The sequence below is a fragment of the Carassius gibelio genome, chromosome B21 (assembly GCF_023724105.1).
Source record: "Carassius gibelio isolate Cgi1373 ecotype wild population from Czech Republic chromosome B21, carGib1.2-hapl.c, whole genome shotgun sequence".
Lineage (NCBI taxonomy): Eukaryota > Metazoa > Chordata > Actinopteri > Cypriniformes > Cyprinidae > Carassius > Carassius gibelio.
Genome location: NC_068416.1, coordinates 15,771,839 through 15,794,906, shown reverse-complemented (window position 1 = coordinate 15,794,906; position 23,068 = coordinate 15,771,839). Strand labels below are relative to the sequence as shown.

General features: G+C 38.5%; 1 protein-coding gene across 1 annotated transcript in view; it reads right to left on the bottom strand.

The window, feature by feature from the left end:
* LOC127986148 (protein turtle homolog B-like) overlaps positions 1–8,389 on the bottom strand; it is a 107,554-nt gene extending 99,165 nt beyond the window's left edge. The window contains exon 1 of the mRNA XM_052588386.1: positions 7,939–8,389. Within this exon, the coding sequence (XP_052444346.1) occupies positions 7,939–8,002 (64 nt within the window). The 5' untranslated portion in view covers positions 8,003–8,389. The remainder of the gene's footprint in view (positions 1–7,938) is intronic.
* Positions 8,390–23,068: the final 14,679 nt, after the last annotated feature.

Genomic DNA, 23,068 nt, shown 5'->3' with positions numbered 1-23,068 from the left:
ACCCACGCACTCGAGCATCACGCCTTGCTGGATTCTGGGGCAGAGGGTAATTTCATGGACTTCAAGTTCGCTTGTAAGCTTAACATTCCTCTCACCTCCCTCAAACACCCCATTGCACCCTTTGCTCTCAACGGACACAGACTACCAGTCATCACACAGACCACCTTACCTGTTTCCCTCACCACATCTGGCAACCATACTGAGGAGATATCATTTTACATCACGGACTCACCTCAATCCCCCATCGTTCTCGGTCACACCTGGCTTCAGAAACACAACCCCAGGATCAATTGGCGCCTTGGATCTGTGGTTAGCTGGAGCGAGGAATGTCATTTGTCTTGTCTTTTGTCTGCTGGTGTTAATGTTTCTGAGTCTGTGTTTCAGGGGGAAGCAGTGGATTTGGCTAGCGTGCCCGCGGAGTACCACGACCTGAAGGAGGTGTTCAGTAAGTCTCGTGCTGATTCTCTTCCTCCTCATCGTCCCTATGACTGTGCGATAGAGTTATTGCCAGGTACTTCTCCGCCTAAGGGCAAGTTATATTCTTTGTCTATTCCAGAGACGGCGGCCATGGAGAAATATATATCCAGTTCTCTAGCAACGGGGTTTATCCGCCCTTCTTCTTCTCCAGCGGGGGCGGGGTTCTTTTTTGTGGGAAAGAAGGACGGATCCTTGCGACCTTGCATTGACTACCGAGGGCTGAACAACATAACGGTAAAGAATACCTATCCTTTACCGCTTATGTCTTCAGCTTTTGAGAGGTTGCAGGGAGCGTCCGTTTTCACTAAATTGGACTTACGTAATGCTTATCATTTGGTCCGCATCAGGGAGGGGGATGAGTGGAAGACTGCCTTTAACACCCCTAGAGGCCATTTTGAGTACTGCGTTATGCCGTTCGGGCTAACCAACTCGCCGGCAGTCTTTCAAGCACTCGTTAATGACGTGTTGCGAGACATGGTCGATCTGTTCATATATGTTTACCTGGATGACATATTGATTTTTTCTTCGTCTCTCCAGGAACACGTGCAACACGTACGACGAGTGCTTCTGCGGTTGCTAGAGAATGGATTGTTTGTCAAGGCGGAGAAATGCGTTTTTCATGCACAGTCTGTTTCTTTTCTAGGACACATCATTTCGACTGAGGGTGTTCGCATGGATCCTGAGAAGGTTAAGGCTGTGGTAAATTGGCCATCCCCAGAGTCTCGCAAGGCCCTGCAGAGATTTCTGGGGTTCGCCAATTTTTACCGGCGTTTCATTCGCAATTTCAGCCAACTAGCCGCTCCTCTGACCGCCTTGACCTCCCCTAGTTTGACGTTCAGGTGGTCAGACGCAGCTGAGGCTGCGTTTGTCAAACTGAAAAGCTGCTTTGTTTCAGCTCCCATTCTCGTCACCCCTGATCGCTCACGTCAATTCATAGTGGAGGTCGACGCGTCAGAGGTGGGGGTAGGAGCAGTGTTATCCCAACGCGCATCCTCAGACGGAAAGGTGCATCCGTGCGCGTATTATTCTCACCGTTTATCTCCTGCAGAAGTTAATTATGACATTGGCAATCGAGAGTTGTTGGCAGTCAAACTTGCACTGGAAGAATGGCGTCACTGGCTTGAGGGGTCGGGTGTACCTTTCATTGTATGGACGGACCATAAGAATCTCGAATACATTAGAACCGCCAAAAGACTTAACTCCAGGCAGGCTCGGTGGGCATTGTTTTTCGGTCGTTTCGATTTTACACTTTCTTACCGGCCGGGTTCCAAAAACATCAAACCCGATGCTTTATCCCGTCTTTTTGAGCGTTCCGATCGTACTGCTACTCCCGAGCCCATTTTACCGGGGACCATCATTATCTCCGCGCTCAGATGGGAGGTCGAATCGAAGGTGTTGACCGCCTTAGAAGGGGTAACGCCCCCGGCTCGTTGCCCACCGAACCGATTGTTTGTGCCGGAGGGGTTACGGTCAGACGTTCTCCAGTGGGGTCATTGTTCCAGTGTTGCTTGTCACCCAGGGGTTAGTAGAACTAGATTTCTAGTCAAGCAACGATTTTGGTGGCCTGGTATGGCTCGTGACGTCCACGATTTCGTCTTGGCTTGTTCAGTTTGCGCTATTGGTAAGACTTCCAATCGACCTCCAGATGGGTTACTCTTACCGCTGTCTGTCCCTTCAAGACCCTGGTCCCACATTTCGCTAGATTTTATCACCGCCCTCCCGCCCTCTAGAGGCAATACGGTGATTTTAACCGTAGTGGACCGGTTCTCGAAGGCGACTCATTTTATTCCCTTGCCCAAATTACCTTCAGCCAAGGAAACAGCGGTAGCTGTCATTGACCACGTCTTCCGCATACATGGCCTCCCGACAGACGTGGTTTCTGACAGGGGTCCCCAATTTGTGTCCAAATTTTGGCGAGAATTTTGTAAATTGTTAGGAGCGACTGTTAGTCTTTCTTCCGGGTTCCATCCCCAGAGCAATGGTCAAACCGAACGAGCCAATCAGGATGTCGAGAGGGTTTTGCGATGTTTGGTTTCCAATAATCCTTCGTCCTGGTGTCAGCAACTCTCAGTTGTGGAGTACGCACACAATTCTTTGCCAGTGTCATCTACGGGCATGTCTCCATTTAAGTGTAGTTTAGGGTACCAACCACCTAATTTTGTCAGTACGGAATCCGAGGTTTCGGTCCCCTCCGCACACGCACTAGTCCAGAGGTGTCACCGCACCTGGACCAGAGCTCGCAGAGCTCTGCTCCAGGCTAGGTCGCGCACCAAGGCTAAGGCCGATCGCCACCGGTCGAAGCCTCCCCGTTACGTCGTCGGTCAAAGAGTGTGGCTTTCTACCCAGAATATTCCTATGCGTTCCGTTTCTAACAAACTTGCTCCCAAATTTATTGGCCCGTTTTCTATTACCAAGATTATTAATCCGGTAACCGTGCGTCTTAGCCTTCCTCCGGCGTACAGGAGGATTCATCCCGTGTTCCACGTGTCCAAAATTAAATCGGTGATTTCTTCCCGTCTTAATCCGCCTGCTCCGGTTCCCCCCCCGCCTCGTCTCGTTAATGGGGAGACCACCTATTCGGTTAATCGTATTCTGGACTCTAGACGGAGGGGACGCGGTTTTCAGTACTTGGTGGATTGGGAAGGTTACGGTCCGGAGGAGAGAAGCTGGGTTCCTGCTCGGGACATATTGGATCACCACCTTATAGATGATTACAATCTACAGGTAAAGCAGGCTGGGAACGTCAGGTGACGTCCTAGGGGAGAGGGTACTGTCACGGTAGGAAATCCAGTGTTTCCTCCGTGTCATGTTTTGTGATTGTTTTTGTACTTACGTTGTCTCCATGTGCTCGTTTAGTTGATTGTCATCACCTGGGTGTTGATTGTCTCGCTCCAGCTGATCTTCATCACACCTCAGCTACTTATACTCACCTCGCTCTCTCTCTGTTGTCAGATCCTCACTCATGTCTTCGTGTCCTAGTTGGATTACCGTCTTCCGTGTTCGTGTGCTGGAGTGGATTAAGTGTTGTCGTCCTCGTGTCAGTGTTCCGGTCTGTTCCTGGTTTCAACCATTGACCACCTTCACCTGCACCGCCGACTTCACCACCCAGCTCATCTCACGCCACCGTAGACCTTCCTTGCCATTGCCAACATCCTGGACTCTCTTTCTCAATAAACTACATCTGATCGCCTGCAATTGCTTCCTCCTCTTTTATCTGTCGTTACAGGCCTGTTAGCACCTTCTGGGAGATGCTGCAACTATGGCATTGTGGGGAATAAAAGGTTATATAATATAATATAATATAATATAATATAATATAATATAATATAATATAATATAATATCATATAATACATATATGCATGGGAAATGTCACAAATGTCAAACTTTGTTTTAAGAAACGGATCCTTTTAGTCAGACAAAATTAATATAAAGCACATCTGTTTTCAACATTGATATTAATAAGAAATCAGCATACTAGAATAATTTCTGAAAGACACTGAAGACTTGAGGAATGGCTGCTTAAAATTCAGCTTTGCCACTGCATAAATAAATTACAATTTATTCAAAAAGAAAACAGTCATTTTAAATTGTAATAATATTACATAACATTAATGGTATTTTTTATGGTATTTTTTATCAAAAAAAAATGTAGAGAATTTGTCTAGATTATATTTCATACAACAGTTTGTTCTGGATCTCAAATCTGATTGGCTGAGGGCCTTTTCCAGTGGTGCAATATTGCAGTAGTTTTAACTAGGGGTGTAACAGTATATGTATTCGTACCGAACCGTTTCGGTACAAGGCTTTCGGTACGGTGCACGTGTGCACCAAATGACCGAATGCAATATTTTGTGTGCGGAACATAGGTACATTTTCGTGTTTCCACACGAACATATTAAGTGGTGGAACTCTCCACGTTCAGCGCAAATCCCGCCCGGCTGCAGCTGATCCAGGCGGCAAGGAACTCGACCGGAAGTTGAAGTCGGGTGGGGGCTGCCATCTTTTAGCAGAACTTCACTTGCGTTAGCATTCCCATTGACTCCCATTCATTTTGGCGTCACTTTGACAGCGAATAACTTTACATCTGAGGCGTTTAAAGACTCAGTTTGTCCATTATTTATTTCTAAAGATACACGACAATGTATAAAGGGCTCCATTACCTTCTATGTTACATTATAGCCAAGTAGAAACAGTTTTTGTAAAAAATAGGCTAACGATTGCGTCATAACCTCTCGACTCTCTGTCGCATTACCGTACAGACAGGAGGAGAAGCTCGCAGGCAATTAACTTAATATGGCATACTGGCGTTACATTTTAAAATACTATACAAAATAATTAATCAGAATACTTACTCCTGCTCACTCACGACAAAGAACTCCCCGCTCAAGCTCGCCGTCTCTGCAAGATTAACGATGGCAGTTTGCACGCACAGCCACTTAGAAGATTTACATCTGGCAGACAGGTTGCTGACGTCGTCAAGCTTCGTTTGAGTCTGCGCGTCAGAAACGGAAGTGCTAAAAAACGCTAAAAATGGGCTTCACTTGTCTAAATTGAGTTCCAATGGGGCCGCTGTGTCCATTTCTTTTACTGTCTATGAGCTGATCAGGCCAACACTATAACGAAATCTGAGCAGGTCTAAAAACTGAAACTGTTGTTGCTGCACTTTACACTTTGCAAAATGTATATATTATATATATATATATATATATATATATATATATATATATATATATATATATATATATATATATATTATATGATATATCTTTTTTTTTTTTTTTAAATATGAGCAGGCCTACAAGCTGGGATTGGTAATCATAGTTATTTATTTATATTTTTCATTATATTTTATTATGTGATATTGATTTGAGACAGAGTATTTTATTTAGTGGATAACTTTGCAGCAGTATTTTATTTCCTATTATTAGTTTTTATTATATAACGTTATAGATTTTTTATCATATTTTATTAAAAAGTGTTAAAAAAAAATTGTAAACAAATTGTTAAAAAAAGTTTATAGTAATAAACAACCCACAGTTTAATGTTTGCATTTCTTTCCCTTACTGTACCGAAAATGAACCGAACCGTGGCTTTAAAACTGAGGTACGTACTGAACCGTGATTTTAGCATACCGTTATACCCCTAGTATCAACGCTTGGTATCATTTTGTTTCACTCCACTTGTTGTCAGATCTATACAGACAATATTTGTCTCAGTAAGTGTCAATTGCAGAAGAGCAAACCCACTATAATTTTACAGTATTATTACTGTTATTGTGTCACAGAATGTAGTTGTAAAAGATTTGAACATAGACGTAAAAAGAGTTCTTCAGACCTCAAATGTTTGATTTATAATTAAAGATAGCGAATATTTGAAATTTGTTTAGACATTCAGCGCTTGTACCCGCCAAGAACAGCTTGATCTCAGCCAGTCCTTTGGGAATTTGCTGCTGCCTCTTTCGTTATATGAAACAGGCAAAATTTGGTCTTATTAATCTATTACTTGCAGCAGAGCAAATCAGTTTGTCACTAGGGTAAAGTTAAGTTTCATATCTTTTATTTTTTATGTAACTAAATCATGTACTAAATAGAGTGCTGATTTTCTACTTTTGACTGATTGTTTGCTTGTGTTTATTTACTGTACTTTTATAATGGCTATTGCAGTTCATTTATATATTACTGTTCAAAAAAACTTATTTTACATAACTAATATGCTGTGAATTATGCCTGCAGCATTGTGCCAATGGCCAAATCACAGCTTTGCTGATATACAGCCATATAGTTCAGGTACTCGTGTAATATAATAGATTATATTATGTTATGTTATATTACGTTAGTCACGTGTCATTTAGGGTTCAGGTGATTGGCTCAAAACTGGAGTCTGGACATAAATGGGAATGCTATCTGACTCCTACTATAAACCTCATTGGTGCCAATCTAGATAAATTAAGATAAAAAGATTAATTTGAGCACCTGCCAAAATGACATTCGAACAGACATGTCGATTTGGCAAAACAAGTTTAAAGGGGGTGTTAGGCACAAGCTCTTATCATGAGGGAAGTAGGTCTGCTCCTGAGGTGGACTGCTGGAGGTCTCAACAAGTTCAGTGCAGTCAGCCAGTATTGAGCCTCGAGGGCCTACCCGGAGCAACACATCAGCTCAGGGCTCTCAGTCTGCTGTCTCCCAGTCCTCTGTTTAGACAGAGCAACAAAGTAGAGATCTGGCACCTGGCCAGGTTTGTAGCTGGTGATTGCGGGCCTGTTTGCCAGCTGACAGCTTGAGACGGGAGGGTGAGGGCAGGGAGAGAGCTGCACTGGGGCTGGGATAGTGCAGCATGACTCTGACTCTCAGGAGGGAGGCACTGAGAGTACGTAGCAAAGTGCACAGTCAGAACAGCAAAGTAATACCTACCTAAATGTTACCTAGATCTACAGCCATACTGTTAGGTATAGCGTCTCTCCCAACATGGGAAATGTGTAATTATTCATAGTGCATGCATTTAAAAAGTTCTTCAGTGATCCAAGATTGGATGCTCCTTGCTATTCGGCTAGCAGCCCTCTTGTGGACGAGTTAGAATGTGCAGGGCTATATGAGTCCATGAACCCAACATTTGAAATAAAGACACACCACTTATTTAAACAAGTCTCAAGGTCGATCAGATTAACAGAACATATTTTGAATTTCAATTATGGTGACTTATTTAGAGTGCTCTCATGTTTAAAAAGCTCTGCAAGGTCTAAAAAGGCATAATATTCAAAAAGTTAATAACTAAAACTGCATACAGCCAAAAACACTGATACTGTGTAATAAAATACAATTGAGCACCATACCAGTTATACATAACACAACAGCACTCTATTAAAACCACCTTAAGATGTGTAATTTAAGTTCACCTGTATAAATTCAGATCTTAAAGGGAAATTTTAATGGGATAACCATTTTAGCCAAAATGACAACATCCGTTACTATGCAACAATAACTTCTCCTTAGTGGGTAAATCGTGATAAAAATTTTATTTTAGGGTAATCAATCGCTTTAATTTGATAAAACACACTTAAAATGCAGTATACATGCTCAAAGTTTTTAATGGGATTGAAAAACCGGTGAAATTGGTTGGAACAGAGAGCACCAGCTCAAACCCTTCAGTTTTGCAAGACTGAATTACTTAAAAACTAGCACTTGAACAGAAATGTCATTAACCAATGACACAGCAATAATATTGATAAATGAACACAAAATTATAATCCAAAATAATCATAAAATACCCAGAACTGCTATATTGTAAAATATTCAACACGACTAAAATAGCATTTAAATACAAAATAAATAAATAAATAACCCATGGTGACCCAATCCCAAAAATAAATAAATAAATATTAATGACTGGAGAAAAAAGGAAAGAAGAAAAAGTCTGCAAACTTAAGGCTGTATATAGCCTAATAAATTGCACTTCAACTCACCTTGAGCAGCTGTTCCTCTGGTGCTGAATACACTTGCTATCAAAGTGGCCACATACCAAATCATAGTACTATTGCCAACCAGAGAGAAACCTCGTCACATCTCAAAGTGCCCCTTTCAATAAATCATTCTTAGCCGAGCCCCTGGACGTTAGACACACTGTCAACTGCTGATACCCTATTATTCATGCCCTGCATACTTTTCTCCGACGGTTCCCTTCATTCCTTCCCTCCCCTTCTTTCCTTTCGCATCCTCTCTCGATGAAATAGAGCACCTGCACCAGCGCACGGCAGCCAGACGCGGCTCGATGGCAATGCCAGCGTGAAACCAAGCGTGACAATTTAGCTGTTTGCTCCGCCCCCGCTCGAATTTCATTGGCCGGTGGGGGAGGCGTCGGGGCGGGGATTGGTCGCCTCTCCGTCGCTCTCCATGCAAAAACTGAGAGCACCGCGTTTCAAGGTGAGTTGGAGCGTGAAGTGGCGTCGGAACCGCAGTATCATGCGCAAAAGCGCAGTCGTGAAAGAAGCCTGTCGGATGCCCAACGTAGGTAACAAGGTTTCGCGTGTTGTGAAAGTTAAAGGTGCGGAGGGGTGGACGTCACACTTTAACGTGTGGGGAGGAAATCCTCAACCTGTATGCGTCATCCGCATTTCATCCCATCGATTGCACTGCGCGCGGTCTTGAGACATGAATCCGGAGCCACACTGAATTCTCCGGTAGTAGTGATGTCACTTGTTAGTGACATCATGGTTGAACCATATTTCCACCTCTAAATTAGTTCTAAGGAGGCAAGTACCTGGAGCATTATAATAATTTGACACAGGTGATATAAGTCAAGTCAGTCTAAGGCAATCTAATTTGTATTGCTGTTACCTAAAAATAAATAAATGAAAGTTTTATAGCACAAAATCATGCTCCAGTGCCCCAAGTGAGACGAAAATATCTTTATATGATTCAGACAAAGGATACTAGCCTACTTAAAGGGATAGTTCAACCCCAAAAAATGAAAATTCTGTTATTTGTCATCAGATAATTCTAAACCCACATGCTGTTGTTTTTATTATAACCTATTAAAAAAAATAGACAAATAGAGGCATTTGCCTTAAAAAAAAAAAAAAGTAAATTAGTAAGACCACAGTGGTGGTTGCCTTTTTAATGTTATAAAAGCAGTTCAGTGACTTTAAATTTACCCCACTCTAACACTTTCTGAGAAAGTAATAGGTAATGGATATTTGTAGCCCAATCTCGGTCAGTGATGTCTGAAAAAAAAGAAGTCCATAAAACTTGTGAATTTCTACAATAGTTTTGGGAACAGATATCATGTTCTGAAATATAATTTTGCACTCCATGTTCAGATTTATAATATGACTTAATTTGTCGGCTATATGAACATCCCTTGTTCGAATCCCGACTCAATGACCTTTCCCGATCTCTCTCCCACTTCGCTTCCTGCCAGTTCTGATCTGTCCTGTCATAAAAAAGGGGGAAATGGCTCAAAAAAAAAAAAATCTTAAAAAAAGTTGTTCTCCCCAAAAAATACCAGCTACAGAAATTTCCAATAAAGCATTTTATTTTAAGTAAGAACTTTAACTGATGCATCTGTCACATATCATATACATTGTTCAAATGTAGGCTGTTTTCAGTCTGAATAAAATGTGTTTAGAAAGCAAATTTCCAGGAATAGAGGTGTCAAATAATTACATTGTACAGCAGCATAATGTTATGCATGTTGTGTTATTTGCTAAATGTATGGTTTTTGAACATCCAAAAAATCAGCCCAATATGGAGGTAGCTGTAAACTCACATCAATTTCAATTTAAAGGATAGAATCTGCTATACAGTCCGTTTGAGCAATGTTTTTAATGGCAATTCTGGTGTCCTGCCAGTGCTTCTTCTATCCACTTCAGAGAGTTTATGGTAAAGCAGCTTGGACTGGACAGTTCTTCAAACAGTGTCTTTCATGTTCTCATAGACTTAAGGACTAGAAACTTCCAAACTATACAAATCTTAAAGCTAGGTCATTTTTTTTAATCAAGTATTATTGTTTATGAAGGCTGGACTAATTGACTTTCTAATGCAGTTTGATAATGTTTGATGTCATACAAAATAGAATAGCAGGATTTATTGATTACACCATTAATATCATAGTGCTATTATGGAGAAAAACTCTTCAAAATCCTCCAGAAATGCCCATTCAGACTGTTTTTAGCCGATGAGTGTACCGTGCTTTATATAAATCCATATTCAATGACACACACTGTTCAGAGGCCACTTAAAAAAAAATTACTCCCCAACACTTGGAGGCTTTATGAATTCTTATAACCTCTCACTTATCTGTCTCAGTATATACATTCATTGCCAAGTTTTATGCCACCCACCCATATGAGTTATTAACCTGCTTGTACAGTACATGCAGTCAATATGTAGGTATTTGTAGGTACAGCTGTATAAATTACTTCACACAAAGATGTGTTTGTTTTCCCCTCAGGTAAAAAGATAAAGATATGTTTTCCCTCAGGTGAGAAATACACATCTGTTGGGTTTGACACCAGCTGCAAAGTGCTGAGCTATCATCGGAATTGAAAATAACACACAGGCCTCAAAATGCTCTTTATTTCCATAACCATTTTAGAGCTGAAGGGCAGATAAATATATTCAGCTGAGCCCTACAACTCACCTTCAGATAGGCATTATGATGTTGAGGAAACCATGTGTAATGCTGTAATGCTATAGATGTACAGAAAAAATCGCTAGGAAGCACTCTATTTTTTTGTGTATGTTAGTTATCTTGGACTTTTACTGGCACATATTGATTGATTTTATTATTTATTCTACAAGTGAATGCATTCAGTAAATGGAGGTTTTGAAGATAAAGTAGGGCTAGGTATCGATTATTATATTCAGATTCTGATTTACAACTTTCAATTTAAATTTCATTCAGTGCTGATTCATTAGGGTATATTTCAGTTTTTCAGTTATTATATCCAATTCGTTAAAATAATCTACGTATGAGAGTAATTTGTTGATGAATTGGTTTACACTGATCGAGTTTTGGCATGAAAAAAGGACCAAAAAAAAAAAAAAGATCAAATCAATAAAAAGATCACTTTTTTCTTTTGTTGTCGTACCCAGTCACCTTGGCACTGAAAAGTGGTTTGCACACCAATGAAAATAGCTTTATTCAAAGGATTCAGGATTCAAATGAATTAATCAGAAAATCTGTATTTTTTTAATCTTTCTATAAAAGTGAGTATTATGTGGCTGCAGGCCATCAGCTGCTTATTATGCTACTGATATGACTAAAAAAAAAGATACTATTCATTTCAGGGTTAAAACTGCTTTGAAAAGGAAACATTTTTGAGAGCACTTTTAAGAGTAAAGAATCATCTTGTACTGTAGAGTTCACTGGAGCTTTGTATCACAGAATAATAACAAGGTTAACATGCAACACCTCCAATCTTAAGCTTTGACTGCCTGAATGACCACAAAATTCATATTATAATCAAAACACTCCAGCCATATGTGAGGGATTTCAGTGCTGTTCTTGTTAATGGTAAGATAAGCAATTTTATAAAAATATTTTTTTCATTGGGTCACTGCTCAACTGAACAGAGGTTAAACATTTTATTTAGCCTGTGTCCAGTCCATCTCCTCTCAAAGCTCTCTTGATTGGCCATAAGCAGACTGGATCTTATTTATTTACCCTGAATGTGTAACATGCAAGTGTGACACAATGTGTTGCCTGCATAACATATTTTGGCGAAGTCTTGGTTTGTGATTATTTGTTTATATATTTCTTCATTGAAGTATGAGAGTATAGTTTAACTGTTCCCTGATATTGGAGATAGATGGGTTTAGGCAACTCCTTTCCATTTCAAACCTTTCTGTGCTGTATGTAGGCACACTAGAAGCTTCAAAGCCCTTAAAGGGCCATTAGAGTCAAAGATTTGCCTGCTTATATAAATTGCCTTTCTAAATGCTGTAATGGGATTGATATACAGAAAAAATGCAGACTATGTGTCATCTTAGACTTAGCGATTTATTTGATTTATTCCTCGAGTGAACGTGTTCAATGAAAGGAGTTACTAAGATAAAGTGAGTAGGACTGAGAATCAATCCGCATGTTCAGATTTATCTCCATTATGATTCACAAGCTTTTGAAGTGATTCAGTGCTGATTCACTAGGGAATATCTTCCCCCTAATGTCTTTCCAAAGCTGTGGAACACAAAAGAAGAGGTTTTGACGTGTGTATGTGCTTTGTCCATATTTCAAAGGGGTCCAGTGTTGTTCTTTAAAAACTCTTCCTTTGTGTTCCACAGAGGAAAGAAATTCAAACAAGTTTAAAATGACTAAATGGTGACAAAATTCTATTTTTTTGGGTTGAAGTATTCATTTAAAGGATATGTTTAAAATGCTGACCAGAAAGTCAGGAGCACTCTGTATAATAAGAATTCATATTAAATGTGCATGCATCATAAATTAGGTCCTCCAGGGCATGAGTCGTGAAATGCTTTAAACTTTTCACATGTACCCACAGGGGATAATAAATAGGACTTTTGTGTTTTTCCGCTCCATTAGAAGATTTGCATATATCAAAAGAACAGCAGATGCTTTGCACTAGTTTGTCACTTCTCTTTGTTCAGGGCGTATTTGGACTGTCTGCAATTTCATGAAATGTTAACCACTGTCGACTTCACAAATACAAGAATGCAAATCGTCTCTGGCCAGGCTCTTGTGTTTCTTAAGAAATACAAAGACAACAGATAAACAGCTTGCCAGCATACTGGCTAATGTTAATGCTGCATATAGCTGGATGTTTTCACTCTCTGATGCAGAAGCAAAACACACCAGTGAGAGAAATAGTGAAATAACCGTATTTGTAAAATACTGTAAAATAGCAGTTACCGTATTTGACCTTTCTATAAACAAAAAGTTGCTCGATTTTGGTTATTAACTCATACAGGATTTATTTGAACGGCTTCTGTAAGCTTTTGTGTGAACAGGATGATTCAAGAGTCACATCTGTTTCAATCCAAAGCATTACTGTGTGAATTGGGAATAAGCACTATGTGTTCCTCATTCTTTAAAAGCTGTTGTTAATCGTTTACCATTTAGCAACTCTGATGTTACAATTATTTCCCCATCCCTGTGGTTTTCCTTCAAACTAATTGCAATTGATCAGGATCAACTCATTCAGTCAATGTCATTGATTCCTGGATTAGAAAGACAAACAGATCTTCTCATCAGGTGTTTTTTCGATATGGTAAATTGAGTTAAGAAATTAGTGTAGCTATTGAAAAAAATCTCTAATGCTGTTTTCAGGCTTTGTGTCCACTTCCAAATAAAATCTAAATCTGAGCAATGATGAGCCAAGGGCAAGTGGTAAACGCTTGCAAACAGTAAATGAACCAAGTGAGAAACAAATGTATCTAAATAACAGTAAGCAAGAAACCAGTTGGCTCTTACGCTCTTTATCTGATGAATCTCATTACCCAACAAATCAGGAAGATCTTATCACAGAAAAAGGTACAGTAATGCAGAACAGGGGTTTATTGCACGTGTTAGCACCATATTAGGGCCATATTGACAAAATGCACCACATACGGGGAGGGGACGATCGATCTGCCTCTTGCTTCTTTAGATTGCATGCTCGTAACTCTCAGATTCAAGTGCTACACTTCTCTGCATAAAACTTCCTTTACTGTAGATCATCCCATGACATTTAAAAAGTGTACACACTGAAAACGTGGGTTTAAAAATATATGTAATACTTGACATAAAAAGAATAAGATTCTTGACATACAAAATACTAAGACATTATAAAATATGTATATGTACTACACACATAATACTTTTATACAGCAAGGATGCATTACATTGATCAAGAGTGACAGTAAAGACTTACTAGTAAATTATCTTTAAAAAAAATGCTGTTCTTCAAAATTACTATTTATCAAGATTCCAATAAAAAAAGTTTAATATAAAGCTTGACTGTTTTCATCATTGATGATAATAAGAAATGTTTCTTGAGTATCAAGTCAGCATATGAATGATTTTTGAAGGATCTTTTGACATTGAAGACTGGATTAATAAAATGAAAATTCAGCTTTTCCATTGCATGAATTAATAATATATTAAAATAGGAAACAGTTATGAGACAGTTAAGAGACATCTCTTAACCTGTTAAATGTCAGCCCGTCCCGTATACGGGACGCCTACATTGACTATACTATATTACAATTAAATCTAATCTAATCTTGACAAACTATATATCGTTGGAAAGGTCTAAGACTCCCAAATATAAATTTTACCAATATGTTTTGTTAAAAATTATGTAGGAAAAGTAATAGATTAATTTATGACAAGAGTGCACCCTCAGAAATCTACATTACAAAAGGAGCTTTGACCTTTGTTTAAAAAAAAGACTTCCTCGTTGCCTTTTTCTCTATCACATTTTAGAAATCATCAGAAGTTATATATCACTTTAAAACATAAAATCTCAAAATTCATGCTTTAAAACCCTTTTTAAAATCAGACATTGCAAAATCATGTTACAAAATGTTTTCAGTCATGAATTATAAAAATTTAGGTTTGTATCATGCACATTCAAGTCTATCTTCAAAAACGTGAGTGACAGTTAACAGGTTAAAAACTGACCCCAAAGTTTTGAACAGTTGTGACTATATAAATGAAAGTATGAATTTTAACTAGTTTCGGAACTTTCTAAAATTACAAACTTGCTAGCAATGTGTGTGCACAAATGTACAGAGTGCACACTCACTCATAGCACATTTGTAATTTTATCTGTGTTTACCCGTTTTGTTTACAGTGTCATGAATGTCATGTTTCCAAAAACTGCATCCACAGTAAGCTCTTTCATTTACAAATGACCTCTACAGGCTGTTTAGAGTGGTTGATAAGTGGTCAGCTGTTTAATTTCTACCATTTTTTCAGCATGGCATCTGTACAGTAAAGGGCACCTTTAAAAGCACCTTTCAAATGAACTAGCCAAAGTAATCCCTGTTCATTCTGGTCAGGGTTGAGCAAATAATTGCATTGCTGTTGGCTGGCACTGCTCCACCCCTGTGCCCATGGGAAGTCTGGCATACACGTCTGGCCATGGCACTTCGGATTTGGGGATGGTGGGGGGTGGAAAGTAGGTCATATGGATTCCTGTCAGCTACAGTCTGCCTGTGACCAACACCCCCTACCAGTAATTCATTAGCCCTACTCAAAACCATCAGCTCTCTCGGTTTTAGTTGGAAAGTGTTGGGACCGTAACCATATTAACTGTGAGTACTTGTGGTGAAAGCACAGAATCTGCCCTAATGATCAATATGTCGGGTTGTTAGTGTGTCAGCGGCACCACTGAGCTGTCGACTGTCCTCTTGTTATCACCAGCATGTAAGATTTTACTCCAGCAAACACAAACTGTAAATATATGTGCATAATTCAAGGTCACTGCAGTTACTGCTGTCACATCGCATTTAAAGATGTCATCTAGCTCAAGTGTGTAATTCACTTTCAAACTATTACAGCAAACAGACTTTTTCTAATGATTACACTCGAAAAATAGACTTCTGTATCACACGTGACAGGGAAAAGAAGATATGAGTGCCCTATTTGTTTTTAAGTAAAAAACAGTGTTGAGTGAATTATGCTCTGTCGTCCACATGGCAGACTGGAACATAACAACTGAAAGATGGAATGGAATTACATGATAGAAAATCACACTTACATTGAGTCTTATGTAAGATTTAACACTAGAGATTAGTTTTAAATGTCAATGTCCTGTCAGACACAACATTTGATATTCATCTGCCTTAGTCAGAATTGTATTGAAATAACAGAATTTCATTTGAAATGAGGTAGCAGACAGGATACATTTCTCATTCAAATTTGAAAGTTTGTTTTTGAAAAGATTACATTTCTAACTCATTTGTCAAGACCAACTTCAAATGTGGATGGAGTTAAAAGTGACGTGACATTCAGCCAAGTATGGTGACCCATACTCAGAATTTGTGCTCTGCATTTAACCCATCCGAAGTGCACACACACAGAGCAGTGAACACACACACACACACTGTGAACACACGCCCGGAGCAGTGGGCAGCCATTTATGCTGCGGCGCCCGGGGAGCAGTTGGGGATTCGATGCCTTGCTCAAGGGCACCTAAGTCATGGTATTGAAGGTGGAGAGAGAACTGTACATGCACTCCCCCACCCACAATTCCTGCCGGTCTGGGACTCGAACTCACAACCCTTCAATTGGGAGTCCAGCTCTCTAACCATTAGGCCACGACTTCCCTTAACTGGATGGGTGGATATCATCACCCTGGAATTATATTTTTATTATTCTAAATATGTGACAATTTATTTAAATTATGTGATGTTTCTTTTGTAAGCTGTGTACATTTTGGGTCTTTTTTTTAGAAAACAAAAAAGGTTCTACAGAAGTCTATGGAGCACAAAACTGTTCAAAATGCAGATAGAACCTTTTAATTCCAAGGCGGTTATTTAGACACTTCCAAAACTGTTGCAACAGAGATAGAAATAATGTTTTTCTGTTTCCATCATTGTTGCCACAGTTTTGAAAGTACATTTTTCTGTTCTAAAAAAGAGGGTGTCCCAATACTTTTGTCCATATACTGCATGTATAAGTCATTGGTGTTTGGTGATGATTTATTGGCTCAATGTCTGTATTTAAAGTCACACCAGAGGTGTATAGCTGGGAATGGAACTTTGTTTTCTGCAGACCAGTCAAGTTCTTCCACACTGACCGATCAATCATTTCTTTTTGAACCTTGCCTTACACACATAGGCATTGTAATGTTAGAACAGAAAAGGGTCCTGTCCAAACTGCTGCTGTAAAATTAGAAGCACACAATTCCCTAGAATATCATTGTTTAACATTAAGATTTGTGCTCATGGAAATTTCTAAAGTAGTCAAACCTGTTCATTAGAAGAGGTGTTCCAATTCTACTTTTGTCCATATAGAATAGTGCACATATCGAATGCTTATGTCATTCTATGTATGAAAGTTTTAAAAATTGAGGTGAAAATCCTGCTTGTGGCATGTCTTGTTTTTTAGAGCCTGGGTGTAATGGCTGGGGGGAGACCGAGTGATACGAGGGGCCTGTCTGTTGGCTTCTGGATGTAATCCTTCCTCTCTGAAGTGAAGTGCAGTTATTTTGAGTACTTAACACGCATCCTGATCTTCCAGGGTATCTGTGTGTATAAAACAGCCCCTCACGCTGTGTCGGACCACTAGCGAATCAAAACTGACATTTTCTTACAGGGCTGACATTTTCTGACAGATTTTCAAGAAGCACTAGAACTTTTTCGGCTGCACCCCTTGTCTACAGACACTCTAACGTTTCTTCTTGTCGTCTTCCATCATCTCAACAGAGGTGTCAGCCACTAAAGATGAATAGGTGGCTCCTCTAGCCTATATTTAATGTAGGTGCAGACTAATTGGTTTGTATTTAGAAGGAAGAAACTGCTGAGTTACAGAAAGATGGCAAGAGAGGTCTGAGTGGGAGGGAAAGTGTGTGTGATAGAGAGAGAGCGAGAGAATAGGTAATATACTGTACGTCAGTGAGATTACCTAATGAAAGCTTAAAGCAAAGAATCTGGGCCAAACGGCAAAATGAGTCCCCTGTGAGCACATAGAGAAATGTGCTAGCATTTTTTATTCATAAAATCCTACAATGTGCTAATTAAAAAAAAAAAATCAACAGCCCTGGATTAATTGCCATGGATCTTTGAAGCAATGAGATTAATTACCTTATGATAAACTATCCAAAAAAGAGGTCAATGCAATTGAATTATGAAATACATCAAATATACCCTAGTGAATAGTTTACAGATATATACCCTTGTTCTAATAGTATGTACATGATGGCAGTATTTCCATTGCATTGAATTGTTCTGTTAGCATATTTAATGAGAGTATCTGATCAAAGGTAATTGTAACAGAGCATCATTCAGCAAACAGAAGGAAGTTCTGCGGACTGTAATCGGATAAAGCTCAGTGGCAGAGCCCATTGCATTTTTAAGCCATGAGCTTGATCCATTGCTTTGCAAACACTGTTTATCATAAAAGCCTGATAAACAACTACGTTCCTTCTTTTGGGGACACAGTTTGAATCGTGGAGATACAGCCAAATTAGAAAATGTGTCGAGCCACAGATCATCAGTTGATGTACTGTAGACTGTAGAGAATGTTTTGTGTTGCTCTTTACATGCAGTTTTTGAATACATTGTCAGTTTAGAAATGTATGGCTCTGTGAAGCTCATTCATTTTGGCATATGTAAACAAGATAATAATTTTTTTTTTCTTTTTAATACAGTATCTTCATATCTTTTTTTATTGTATCTTATTTTTTATGTTATATTAAAAAAATGGTTTCATGGTCCAGGGTCACATTTTTATTTAGTATTTGGACCGCTTCCCACCCTCTTAAAGTCCTGTTATGTTTGCCATTGTTTGACAAAACTGAGTAATTTCGATTGGAATCTCTGTGATAGGGAGTTTTGTATGAAGGTAGAAAAAAGTTCCGCAGATTTCGCTCAAGTTGGTCATTTAAGCGTACCATGCCGAGCATCAGAAAGCTGCTTGATTTTATAGTGAGTTCTGTGTGATAAGAAATATTGCTATTGTGCTGCTGCACCCTTAAAAGCCTTATCTAAATACCCCTTTGCAAGTGAAACCAGCAGCAGAGCTGAGTGCTGTAATTCATTGCTCACACACCAGCTTGCAGGTTTGCTATGGAGTCCATTATAGTTTAGAACTGCCCCGTCTTTCAATAACAGCCTTTTCAGAGTCTGCATTACATTTGCGACAGGTTCATAAAACAGTCTGTGCTGTCATGTGTCGCACAAGCTCGATCAAACTGAAATGATCAGGGACCTTAAAAATAAACCTGTTTTTAACATCGGGATCTTTTAGAAGTATATACAGAGTGGCATATGATGATAAACAGCCAGGAATAGTTTGAACTTTCACATTTTATTGCTAGTTCATCTAGTGTTGTGACCCCCAAAACTAAAGAATTTTTCTTTTTAATCTTGCAGTTTATTTTTTGTTTTTTAAATCCCATTTTTTCTCTTTTTGTCGATGTAATTGCAAGGCTTTACCAGCAGAGGATGCATAAAAATTATTGATGCCTTCTAAGGACACTCATCAGTTTTACTGGTTAGACAAATGTCGATGAGCAAGACTCATATAAGCCCACATGAGTGACTCAGGTTTGAACAGTGTGAAACTTCTAAATGCAAGAACACCACCAAGGGACTGCTTAGAAAATGAGAAACATGTCATTGGCATAAAATAGACATCATTAAGCATAATTAAACGTGACGTGCTGGATTGTGAGTATAATAGTGCTCGTAAGCAGCAGGATCTGTCAGTTTATTTTTACCATCCTGTTATGCAGCATTAAATAACAGTATACTGTAGCACTCCTGTCTCATCGGCAATAAGATGCGTTCTTCTCCTGCATATAAACCACTTGATTACATCATCGTTTGCTGCCAGGATAATAACTGAACACACTGTTCTCCATTGAGTCTTTGTCATTGTGTTGTGATTCAGTTGGAAGCACAGATCCCACCTCTGTCCTCAGTGTCAATCTCTAGCATTGCCATAGTTACTATCTTCCCTTAACTGAAGGCGATGCTTCAATATGATTGTAAATTTCATACGGCTCATTCCTAATAATGCTGACACGAATGCCAGCCTTTATGGATTCTTCCTCAGTAATATGCCCCTGGGCCTGGATTACAGCCCTATAATTCTTATTGACAGGCCAAAGGTGCAAGTGTGATTTATTAGGGTGAGCAAGAAACATCCTCAGACAGCCCTGCCACAGGCACAGAGATTCTGGGAATGGAAATCCTAAAATGAAATGTATAATCAGCCCATGCAAATTATACAGTGAGATCCAATAGTCTGTGACCACAAGTGAAACTTATTGTATTTTGCATTATTGCCTAATTTAAAGTGTATGCGACCTTATTTAGAAGTTTGATTGGAAAATTCACAGATTTTAATCTCAAAATGTTCACTAATATTTAGGGATGCACGATATTGGATTTTGGCCGATATTCGATATGCCGATATTTTCAAAATAATTTTGGCCGATGCTGATACCGATATATATACAAATTTTTCGCCTGATATATTTAAACTTTAATTTTACTGAAGAGAAATCCATGTATCTCTTCTGTACTGATTCTACCATAAATGTATTATTTTACAAATGTAGACAGACATTCACATCTGAAAAACAGGTCAATTATTTCACTTGGAGAATATCGGTTTGGCTCATCGGCAGAAATATTCATATCGGACGATACCGATGATGGTCATTTTAAGCTTTTATCGGCCGATACCGATGTTGTGCCGATATTATCGTGCATCCATACTAATATTATAATAACACTAATATTGTGAAATAGTATTACAATTTAAAATGAAAGTTTTAAAATGTCATTTATTCCTGTGATGGAAAGCTGAATTTTCAGCATCATCTCTCCAGTTTTTATAAATAAATTCATTTTCGGTGAATAATAAAATGGAAATTGTACTAAGTGTTTTCTCTGCTACTATTCAACACTTTTATTCCAACCTTTTTGTTTCCTAAAGCTGACATCTTTTCACACACAACTGTCTGTCCCTCTTTCGGTTGTTATTTTAAGATATTGAAATGAAGTCTCTCAGCGCATTGATCCTCAGAAGAACACAAACACACTTGTTTCTGCAGTTTAGAGTTTCTAGATTAATTTTTAATTGCTGTGTTCAAAGCGATATGAGATTCAAAGAGGCCCTGAGCGTTGCTGCTGTTTTGTTGGAGGAACAAAACAGTGAATGGGAGTTAGTTTACTTGTTGACACATGTCAACAACAGCATCTACAAACATGCAATTAATTCATGAGATGACTTTGAGTCTTTAATGAAGGATAAATGCACAATGGATGATGTCCCAATGAAAGCAAATGTGATTTAAAATGATGAGACGACTTCTTTCAAATCAATATTTATATTGAAATCAATTGTGTTTATAGTTAAAGACTTGTCAAGTCATGTCTTAACATTCTAAATTGCTTCTTAAGGAACTTCAATATGGTTTTGTACTTGTGTGTACTTCATCTTGACAAACTTCATTATTTGAAACTTTTGAATACATCTTCAATGATGAGATTCAGAGAGTGCAGCTTTAGCAAACTTTCCTGTGCATCAACTCTTTCCAGCATTCTGTTCATGTAATTGTTTTCTTTTTTTTCTGTTAAAGATCAATTCAAATGTTTCAAACTTTGTTTTTGCTGTCAGGTCTGAGGTGTGATTTGAGATCCCACACTTCTGACTAAGAGTTAAAGGTTAGTGGAGCCAGGCACAGCATGTGTGATGGACATACTGTCGACAGACTGTGCTGTGAATGTGTCACTCAGAGTCATGATGATCAAACCACTCGGCCAACATTTATTTGGAATAGAGCAGCCTCCCCAAACATCTTGTTCAGAGATGCGTCATCAAACTATGGCAAAGTTTTTGTACTCTGAGCATAAGCATTTAAGACGTGTTTTAAAAAAGATTCAAAAAGTTTCAAAACGGTTCAAAACTCAAAAGTTCTGAACAAGACAACACCTTCTCACCAAGACTTGAATTAGTTCTCTAATGGGCTAAAAAGGATCTGACTCTCTTTTTTTTTTTTTTTTTTTTTTTTTTGATTTTTAAAGAGCCTAAAGATTTGACATTAAAATAAATAGGTAAAAAATAAAAAGATAATTGTTAAATGAAGTTTAAAATGAGGAATAAAGTATCTTATGTGAGATAAAATGTCAAACAAAGTCGTAATTGTGAGATATAAAGTTGCAATTTGCAATATAAATTCATAATTACTATGAACAAAGTTGCAGTTGGGAGATCAAGGCCTGGTTTCATAGACAAGGTTTAGACTAAGCCAGGATTAGGCCATAGTTCAATTAGGACATTTAAGTCATTTTAATAAACATGCTTCAAAAAAAAAAAAAAAACCTTACTGGGGTGCATCTTGAGACAAAACAAAGGCACTGATATATTTTCAGATCAGTCAATGCAAGTTTATTTCAGTTGAAACAGCTAAAACTTAAATTCTAGTCTAGGACTACACTGTAAAAAATTTCTGTAAATTTACAGCATATTAACAGCGTAAATATACAGTACTGAACTGTTTTCTAAAATTACGGTGTCTTACCGTAAATGCACACGTGATCGGTGGGAGAGGGGGAACCAAAGGCTAGCTGACGCATGGAGGAGCATGGTTTCAGTCAAAGTTTTATGGATTTCATCTCAAGTTGAGGCTCATTTACAGGTAAGCAGATCAAAGTCTGAATACATTTTTATCTTAAACTGCAGCGTTTTTTTAATGTGGGCACAATATTTTAATTTACCTTTGACAAATCTTGCCAAGACGGTGAACTAGCATGTATGCAATTTTTACAAATTTCTCCTGAAAGTTAAGTGTGTATGAGTGTGTTTGTGAAGGATTTGCATCGTTTTTTTTTTCTTTCCTGGTGTAAAATCCTGTAAATGTTAAACTTGTAAATAGTTAAATATAAAATACTTGCGTTCGCTCATTATTTAATTGGATATGAATTGAACATATTGGGCAACGGTAGAAGATGAGCACATGATCGGTGGGGGAGGGGAGCAACGGTTAGCGTCTGATACCAGAGAAAAGTCTCTGTGAATAAAACGGATATTATCTCAAATATAATCTCGATTACAGATTGCAGATAACGAGGATATGAAGTAAGTGTGTTTTCCTGATTTTCTGAAACACTTATTTGCACAATTATATTTACATTTTGCAATGGCGCCAACCCAGTGTAGTTTAAAATGGAGGATTTGTTTTATTTGCATTAATGTTGCTAAGTTAGGTGCGTATAAAGTTGGTAACTTATATATTATCCGTATATATTGGGAAATCGAAAATAGGCCTGTAAACTTAATTTTACTTAGGAAGCATAAACTCATCGCCTTTTGCATGAGCACTTGACTGGATAGATGGAAAGAGTAGCGTTAACGTTATGGTGAGAAACGTTTGTTTTTTTCAGAGTGACACATTAGTCTTTCAATATAAGTCGTAT